At 41.6% G+C, this 9138-nt stretch overlaps 1 protein-coding gene, 1 non-coding gene and 1 pseudogene across 2 annotated transcripts; 1 reads left to right on the forward strand and 2 right to left on the reverse strand.

Annotated features, from left to right (window-relative positions):
- Positions 1–290: 290 nt before the first annotated feature.
- DEFB136 (defensin beta 136) lies at positions 291–972 on the reverse strand. Its single transcript, XM_021699001.1, has 2 exons — positions 918–972; positions 291–463 (listed from the first exon to the last, which is right to left on the reverse strand). Exons 1-2 carry the CDS (start codon positions 970–972, stop codon positions 291–293), a joined length of 228 nt encoding a protein of 75 aa, XP_021554676.1.
- A 3400-nt stretch (positions 973–4372) lies between these two features.
- LOC123324237 lies at positions 4373–4504 on the forward strand. Its single transcript, XR_006539717.1, has one exon. It is a non-coding gene; the product is annotated as a small nucleolar RNA SNORA72 (small nucleolar RNA).
- A 3164-nt stretch (positions 4505–7668) lies between these two features.
- Positions 7669–8509, reverse strand: LOC110588422 (annotated as a pseudogene).
- Positions 8510–9138: the final 629 nt, after the last annotated feature.

Consider the following 9138-nt stretch of genomic DNA (forward strand, 5'->3'; position numbering starts at 1 on the left):
TGAGCTCAGCATACATCATCTCCTTGGGCCTATGGCCATGTGTTCATCAACTGACTTTAAATTTGAAATAGGAATTGGTGATTGGGGTTGGGAGGGCAGAAAAAAGAACAGGAGATACATTTTGCTGCAGTGTCCCTTCACAAAATACCTCTGGAATTTTGCCAGTAAGTTGGTGAGAATCTGCCCCTCATTTGCTACCCATGGCTTGTCAATGATCTTTACACACAGAGAGGGGATTTTGTCCTTTTAGCCATTCATATATCCTTTTAATTGGACCCATGAGGTAAGGGTCATGGCTCATTGACCTGAGGGAGGATATTTTTCTTCATTTTTGTGCAACAAGACAATATGTTGTGACAGAATGCTACCCATCTCCATCCCACTCTGCAACCGAAGAAGCACCTGCCTTTAAGTGCAGTGCAAGTACGAATTTCTACTCCATCATTTCCAAACATTCCATTCCCTGAAGGAAAAAAAAAAACATGGAAAAGAAAAATCAGGCTTTACGGGGCTTGGAGAAATCCTAGACCTGCCCTCTCTTCCTGGTGGGTGGCTTATTATTTTGTGATTGACCTTCTGCATCCTGTCCTCTCACCTCATATCCTATTTCAGTGAGGGCCGCCACGTCTAAGGCTAATCAGAGGAAGTTAAGGGAAATAGGAATTTGAATAGCTGAACGGTGATGTGTGTGTCATGAAATTGGCTCCTCTCTCTCAAGCTTGGGTAGACCTTCAGGATGTGGCAACAGGTGAGCAGGGCAAGGGCTGAAGACCACCAACTCACATCCCATCCCTAGCCTGCTGGTCCATCTGCTATTGGGTGTCCCCCTGCTGGTCTTATGCCCATAAAGGATTTTAAGTGCCTGTGTCCTCGGAAGACCCCTACTTTCATGATCAGACCTGTACCTGCCATCTTACCTGAAGGCAGTGAGATCAACAGGAGGAAGAGTAATCCAGAGAGAGAGCACCTCATTGCTTGAGAGGGTATAGACCTGGAACTTCCTGGGGGTGGCTGCCTGGGAGCTTCCTTTATAGAGCTGGACAAGGTTGGGTGGGGCTGGACACTGGCCTCATTCTACTTGGAAGGGCACCCAGGGGAGACAGGCTTCTTCAGGGTTAGAGGAAGAAGAGTCCCTGGTCCTGTCTGTGCTACTTTCTTTTTTACAAATCATGGGAAAAGAAGGAACTCAGTCAAGGCTGAACAGGTGCAGAGACCAGGCCCAAATATTTATCCTATAACTTCATGTGTATGATAGAAAAATGCAGGAAATGTCTACTTTCTATTTTGTTTCTCCTTTCCTTCAGAGTTCCCTGAGAACACAGGAGACCAGACAAGTGATAGTATAAACCCAGGCTTAATTTAAGACCAGAAAGGATGTGAACAAGAACTTGCTGTGTTTCAAGAAACAAAGGGTCTCAAGGTGTCAACTGTTGGTCTGCCCAAGAGTTAGGTAGGGGCTCAGACATAGCAGAGAAGGGGTAGCCTTCTCTTTGGGCAGCAGATTTTTTTACCTGGCTAGAGGCAGATGGTGCAGGGAATCTGCCAACCAGAAAAATTCACTGAGGGGCTTCATTTCCCAAATGACTAGTATGAAATGTTGCCTAGTATTTGGGAACTTTGAGGGTCCTGGTAAAGGTACTCTTCTTGGAATGGGTGGGTTGGAACTCTCTTCTGTTCTCTCACAGGAAGAGCCAGATCAGTGTGGTGTTCAAGGCTGGATGCCCAGTGTTCAGAGTAGAGCAGGACACCACTTCCCTGGAGCTATAGGGACACAGCTCTGGGGAAGGGTCATTAGCTCTGTCTTCCCTGAAGTGGTGGGTGGAGGACCAAAAGTTGAGAAGACACTTACTTTGGTTATCTTCTTGTCCTTTGAGGCAGGCTTGTACTCAAATAGCCCACAGCCGTAGGATTCTGAGTCTGTAAATTGACAGTAGAGCATAATTTTATTGGTTGTGTTCCATTTTGCAGTCACATACCGTTGGATAAATTATTTAGCATCTCTGAGCTTCAGCTTCCTCTTCTCAAAAAGTGCATTGTAAAAGGTTTTCTGAGGATGACAAATTACGAAGTCCATTACACTCATTCTGGTAGAAATTAGGTTATTCACTTCCTTCTCTTCCTTCTCCCCCTCCACCACCACCACCACCACCACCACCACCACCTTCTCCTCCTCCTTTTTTTCCTCCTCCTCTTTATTCATTATTAAATTCCACCATTATGGCTGTGTTTCTTTCTTTTTTTGCAGCATACTCTCTCCAAGAGATCTATTGGTGAATGCAAAAAATAGCCAGGCGAGTTTTATTCTGGGTTCCAACAATGTGTGTTGTTGAGAGCACCACTGTGGATTGGCATGGGGGTGGGGAAGAGGAGGGGTGCTAGTGGACTGGAAGTAAGTAGTTCAATACTAGATCAAGGCTGAGGGTTCCCTTGCATGACTCCATGGAAGACTCCCAGGAGACTCTGCATGGGGCATACAATTCCTGCCACAGAATGCAGGCCGTAGCCTGACCATCTGCTGCTAAGACATAGCGCAGACTCGGTACCTTCTCGTTCTTTTAGAGATGGAGGACATGAGGCTTGAATGGGTGAATGGGCTTGCACAAAGGAAAGAAGCAAGGTGTGAATTGTGCTGGCATAAAATATTCAGCTCTTTTAATTCTCAGTTCAGAACTCTGTCCTTCTCCATATATTTTAAGTTGATCAGTCATGCCCTTGGGAATATGGAAAGAATGGACCTAGCATCTTCCAAATACTTCTGAACCCCTCCTATACCTGTTTCTGGAAAAGCAAATCTACAATGCATTTGGAGATTAGCATGTGCGCAGGATGGACACTTTCCTTTCTACCTGTGTGTATCCTGGTTAAATCACCATCCCAACCTCCGGGCAGGAGCTTTTCCTAACTGTGCTGAGTGTTCCCACCTCCTCCCTGAGGTCTTGTTGGGGAAAAAGTGCCAGGGAAACACAAACAGCTTTATTATCTCCCATTTAATGTTGCTCTGTTGGTGCTTTCTTCTTTTTTTCATTTCATAGAATTTTTGTGCTCTCCGTATCATGTCTGCCTTCAAGAAAAAAAAAAAACGACACAATGACTACACATTCTATGCTACATTAATAAATTAACCTGTTGAAGGAGCAAGCCCCTTTCCCAGATGCCTCATTCGACTAGTCACACAGTTCCTGAGTGCAATGACTTCACTGCTTTTTTTCCTCTATGTGCAGGTTTATGTTCACCCATGGCTTTTATTTTTAAACTTTAAAAATAAATCACTGTTAAATGATGAAATTTAATGCACATAAAGGAAAATAAGCAAATCGTGTACATAGCTTAGTGACGGAACATATAGCAAACTCCGTGTAACCACCACGTAGATCAAGAAAACAGACCTTTTCCAGCATCACGGAAGGTCCCAGGGAACCCTTAAGTGACCACAGCCTACCACCTCCCCCACAAGGCAACTGCTGCTCTGACCTGGATAATCATCACTTTCATGCTTTGCTTTATGATTTTCCCTTCAGTATGCATCGCTAAATAGAGTGTTTTTTTTTTTTTTTAAGATTTTATCTATTCATTAGAGGGAGAGGGGGAGAGAGAGAGAGTGCAGAAGTTGGGGGAGGGGTAGAGGGAGAGGGATAAGCAGACTCCCTGCTGAACAGGGAGCCCGATGTGGGACTCGATTTCAGGACCCCGAGATCATGACTTGAGCCAAGGCAGAGTCTTAACCAACTGAGCCACTCAGGCGCCCCAAAGGGGGTGGTTTAATTTGCTTCTTTTTGACCTATATATAAGCGGCAGCACAAAAGTATTATTTGTGGCTGGCTTCCTTCTTTATTATGTTTTTAAGATTTGTCTGTGTTTCTGTGTGCAGCATTGGTTTTTACCTCAGTATATTGACTACTTAATAGATTTATGACTGCTGAAAAGTATTTGAGTTGTTTCCATGTGTTTTAAAGAGTGCTGCTGTGGACATTCTTGTTACTTGTGCACACAGGCTTGCTTTTTGGAGGAGAGATACCTTGGAGTGAAATTGCTAAGGCACAGGGCATGCATAACATCAATTTGTCCTACCTGTCAGATTGTTTAGTAAAGTGTTTTTTACTAATTTGTATATCCATCAGCTATGTATAAAGATTTTGGTTATTCCACATCCTTAGCACTACTTGGTATTGTCAGACCTTTACATTTTAGACAACTTGATGGTTATCTAGTGGTCCCTCATGGCGGATTAATTTTATTTCCCTGATCACAACTAAGATGGGGTATCTTTTTATATGTTTATTGGTTATTTGGATTTTCTCTTTTGATAAGAGTCTCGTTAAGTCATTTGTCCATTTTTTTTCCTTATTGGTTTGCCAATTAAGAATAATTTATACTGTGAATATTCTTGCTATTCTAATTTTGTAATAATCAAGGCAGGCTAAACATTCACTATATTAAGACCATGCATGTGTCCTCAGACCTAGTTCTTTTCCTAGGTCTGGTTTTATAAATGCTGGTGATAAATTGAATCTGATTTATATGATGCATCTTATATGGGAAATGTCTGTGACTCTAGGTATTTGCTCATCCTCAAGAAATGATGGCACAGCTAATGTAATAACTTTTGAAGATAACCATTGCTAATTTGATGATTAACAGCTGCCATTGAATGAATTGTAAAATGATTGTGTTTTATTTTCACGGAATAAAAGTTACAAGAATAACTTGTAAATTATGTGGTGGTTCAAGATGACAGCCTAGAAAGACCCTGAACTCACCTCCTCTGTAGACACACCAAATCTTATAGAATAATTCCTGCTGAAAAAGAATTGAAAACTAGCTGAACAGCTTTCTCCACAAGGGATAAAAGGACCCCATCTAGATTGGGTAGGAGAGGCAGAGACACGGTCTCACCAAAACCCTATCCCTGGCTCTGTGACACACAATAGGGAGGGACCTCACTCCTGAAGCCTCTCCCTGAAGAGTGAGGGATTTGTGCCCCACACTGGGCACTCCAACCATTGAGACCTGCACCAAAGAGACCATGAAAACCAATGGGGTTTACATCCAGGGAGCCTGAGGGGCTAGTGCATGGACTCACTTGTCCCAGGAACCAGTGCGAAGGCAGCAGATTAAGAGGGGACTGGATTTTATGTGATGGTGATCCAGTTGGTCATATTAAAGAGTGCTGGAGGGGCAGGGGTTTGTTGAGATTTTTCTTGGGATGGAGGTGCTGGAGTGTGCCTTTTTTTGCTCTCATCCTCTACCTTGCTAGTGGAGGTGGGCATGTGAAGATACAACCTCCCTAAAGCCAAGGGCATGGCCCACCCTCCGTGTTCATTCATTCAGTTGTAGCTTCTTTTCCTTCATTGCTTGTTTATTTCAGTCTTCTCTCCTTTTTTTTCCCCCTGATGAGTCTGGCTAAAGCCTTATCAATTTTGTTTATCTTTTCAAAGAACCAGTTCTTAGTTTCCTTGATTTTTTCTATTCTTGTTGTATGTTTCTTTCTTTCGTTTTGTTTTGTTTTTAGTTTCTATTTATTTCTGCTCTGATCTTTACTATTTCCTTCCTTCCACTAACTTCGGGCTTTGTTCTTTTTTAAGTTCTTTCAGGTGTAAGGTTAGATTGTTTATTTGAGATTTTTCTTGTTTCTTGAGGTAAGCCTGTATTTCTATAAATTCCCTCTTAAAACTGCTTTTGCTGCATCTCAAAGATTTTGAACTGTTGTGTTTCCATTTTCATTTGTCTTCATGTATTTTTTGATTTCCTCTTGAATTTCTTTGTTGACTTCTGTTGTTTAGTAGCATGTTGTTTAGCCTTCATGTTTTTGTGTTTTTTTCCAGTTTTTTTCCCTTGTAGTTGATTTCTAGTTTACATTGTTGTGATTAGAAAAGATACTGGAGGGGCACCTGGCTGGCTCAGTTGGTAGAGCATGCAACTCTTGATCTCAAGGTCATGAGTTCAAGCCCCATGTGTGGCGTAGAGTTTACTTAAAAAAAAAAAAAGTGTAAGATAAAACATAAAAAAAAAAAGAAAGAAAAAATACTTAATATGATTTCAATCTTAAATCTATTGAGACTTGTTTTGTGGCCCAACATGTGATGCATCCTAGAGAATGTTCCATGTGCCCTTGAAAAGGATGTATTCTGAGGTTTTTGTATGGAACCTTCTCTATATATCTGTTAAGTCCATCTTGTCTAATGTGTTGTTCAAAACCACTGTTTCCCTACTGATTTTCTGTCTGAATAATCTATCCATTGGTGTAAATGGGGTGTTAAAGTCCCCTACTATTATTGTATTGCTTTCAAGTTCTCCCTTTATGTCTGCTAACATTTGCTTTATATATTTAGGTGCTGTTGTGTTGGGTGTATAGATATTTACAATTGTTTTATCCTCTTTGTTGGATTGATCCCTTTTTCATTATGTAATGCTCTTTTTTGTCTCTTGTTGGAGTCTTTGTTTTAAAGTCTATTTTGTCTTATATAATTATTGTTACCCTAGATTTCTTTATGTTTCCATTTGCATGAAATATCTTTTTCCATTCCTTCACTTTTATTTATTTATTTTTATTAAAAAAAATTTTTTTTAAAGATTTTTTTTTTTTTTATTCATGAGAGACAGAGCGAGAGAGAAAGGCAGAGGGAGAAACAGGCTCCCAAGGAGCAGGGAGCCCGATGCGGGACTCGATCCCAGGACCCTGAGATCATGACCTGAGCCGAAGGCAGACGCTTAACCATCTGAGCCACCCAGGCGCCCAGCCATTCCTTCACCTTTAGTCTGTATGTGTCTTGAGATTTGAACTGAGTCTCTTGCAGGGAGCATGTATTGAGTCTTGTTTTTTTGTTTTTTAACTATTCATCCACCCTATGTCTTTTGATTAGAGCATTTAGTTTATTTATGTTAAAATAATTATTGATAGACATGCACTTATTGCCATTTTGTTGATTGTCTTCTGATTGGTTTTTTTCAAGAGAATATTAAATCGTTTATTGATTACACATGATAATGGGTGATACACAAGCTTTAATCCCATCTATAATTTTATCTGATACCATAATTCAATTTAGATATATTGCATAGGATGTGCCAACAATCATATTAATAACCAAATAAACTCCAGGACTTTCCTTGGGTGACCCTTTTAATGGTGAACTCCAGGTCACAAACACATTAACTGTCAGTTCAACTACACCAAGGTTTGTAGAGACGATGGCTTCTGTGCCCAAGCAGGTTGCAAATCAATTTCAAATGGAACCTGGCATCACCCTGAAGGAATTCTAACTTCACACTGTTGGGGTAGTATACCAAGATGGCTTCAGGGTAGACTAACTTTACACAGCACATTTAAAAAAAGACACATTTATTCAGCGTCAGGATCAGACTATTACATTTAGCAATCAACAGAATGGGTGCAAAAAAAAAAAAAATCTACATTAAAACCCTTTGTTGGAATGCTTTACACTTTCCACAGAACAGAAACTAAAATAACCTGTTATACAATTAGTCACAAATACAGTCCTCGAGTTTTTTGCCCATACACATGAGTATTGTCTAAAACATGTCTTCTTTGTAGCAGCTAGGCCCTGCCACCACTGTGCTTGGCTGAGTTCACAAATCTGTTGTAACCTGTAGCTTCCCCGTCCCTCCTCTGGCTCTCCTTTCCTGCTAAGCCTTGTTTCCCGGCAGTAATTAAAACCTTCTGCTGCTGCCGTAGCTCTTGTTGCTGCTGGAACCACCATAGCCACCTTGGTTTCGTGGTTTGGCAAAGTATTGGCCTCCACCACTGTAGGGGCCAGAGCTTCTGCCTCCAAAATTTTCTCCTTTCATGGGTCCAAAATTTGAGGATTGATTGTTGTAATTGCCCAAATCATTATAGCTTCCGCCACCTCCAAAGTTGCTTCCATCATTACCAAATCCGTTATAGCCATCCGCACTGCCACCATGTCCACCACCACCTCGACTGCCACCAAAGCCACCTTGACCACTGAAGTTCCCTCCACGACCAAAGTTGTAATTCCCACCAAAACCACATCCACGACCACCACCAAAGTTTCCAGAACCACTTCGACCTCTTTGGCTGGATGAAGCACTAGCCATCTCTTGCTTAGATAAGGCTTTCCTTATTTCACAGTTGTGGCCATTCACAGTATGGTATTTTTGAATGACAATCTTGTCCACAGAGTCATGGTCATCAAATGTTACAAAAGCAAAACCTCTCTTTTTGCCACTGCCTCGGTCAGTCATGATCTCGATCACTTCAATTTTCCCATACTGTTCAAAATAATCTCTTAGATGATGTTCTTCAGTGTCTTCTTTAATGCCACCAACAAAAATCTTTTTCACAGTAAAGTGGGCACCAGGTCTTTGAGAATCTTCTCTTGAGACAGCCCTCTTTGGTTCCACAACTTCCATCCACCTTGTGTGGCCTTGCGTTCATGGCTGCATCCACCTCCTCCACAGTGGCATACGTGACAAACCCAAAGCCTCTGGAGCGCTTGGTATTTGGATCTCTCATTACCACACAGTCCGTAAGTGTTCCCCATTGCTCAAAACAGCTCCTCAGACTCTCATTGGTTGTTTCAAAGCTCAAACTTCTGATGAAGAGCTTCCGCAGCTGTTCAGGCTCTTTGGGAGACTCTGACTCTGACTTAGACATGACGGCGGTGGGAGGGGAGACTTTAATGATGCTTACTCGGCGGCGTCCACGGGCAGAAAGGAGTAATCTAACGAACGTATCTCTCTTCTGATTGTTTTTGTAGTTCTTCTCTGTTCCTTTATTCTTCTCTTGCTCTCTTCCCTTGTGATTTTTGACTTTTTTTTTTGGTGTTATACTTCATTTTTTATGTATCTAATATGTTTTTGGCTTGTGGTTACCATGAGGTCCATATATAATATTCTATGTATGTAGAAATCAATACTGAGTTGATGGTCACTTAAGTTTGAACACATTGTGAAAGCACTACATTTTTACTTCTTCTTCTTTCATGTTTTATGTATATTATATCATATTGTATATCCCCCAATGGCAGGAGTCTCTCTGGAGAGATACCAGAGGTGGTGCAGTGGGAGCCACTTTGGAGGGGAGCCTGTTGGGGTGAATGGGTTAGATGGAGCAAGTGGTGCTAGCCAAGTAGATGGAAAGTGTCAGAACTGGCTCTT

The sequence above is a fragment of the Neomonachus schauinslandi genome, chromosome 2 (assembly GCF_002201575.2).
Source record: "Neomonachus schauinslandi chromosome 2, ASM220157v2, whole genome shotgun sequence".
Classification (NCBI taxonomy): Eukaryota; Metazoa; Chordata; class Mammalia; order Carnivora; family Phocidae; genus Neomonachus; species Neomonachus schauinslandi.

Bases quoted from the DNA above. Each gene is read 5' to 3' on its own strand.
- DEFB136 (XM_021699001.1), bottom strand. From the start codon at position 972: ATGAGGTGCTCTCTCTCTGGATTACTCTTCCTCCTGTTGATCTCACTG. The intron at 464-917 runs GTAAGATGGCAG...TTTTTCCTTCAG, and splicing joins GTTGATCTCACTGCCTTCAG to GGAATGGAATGTTTGGAAAT.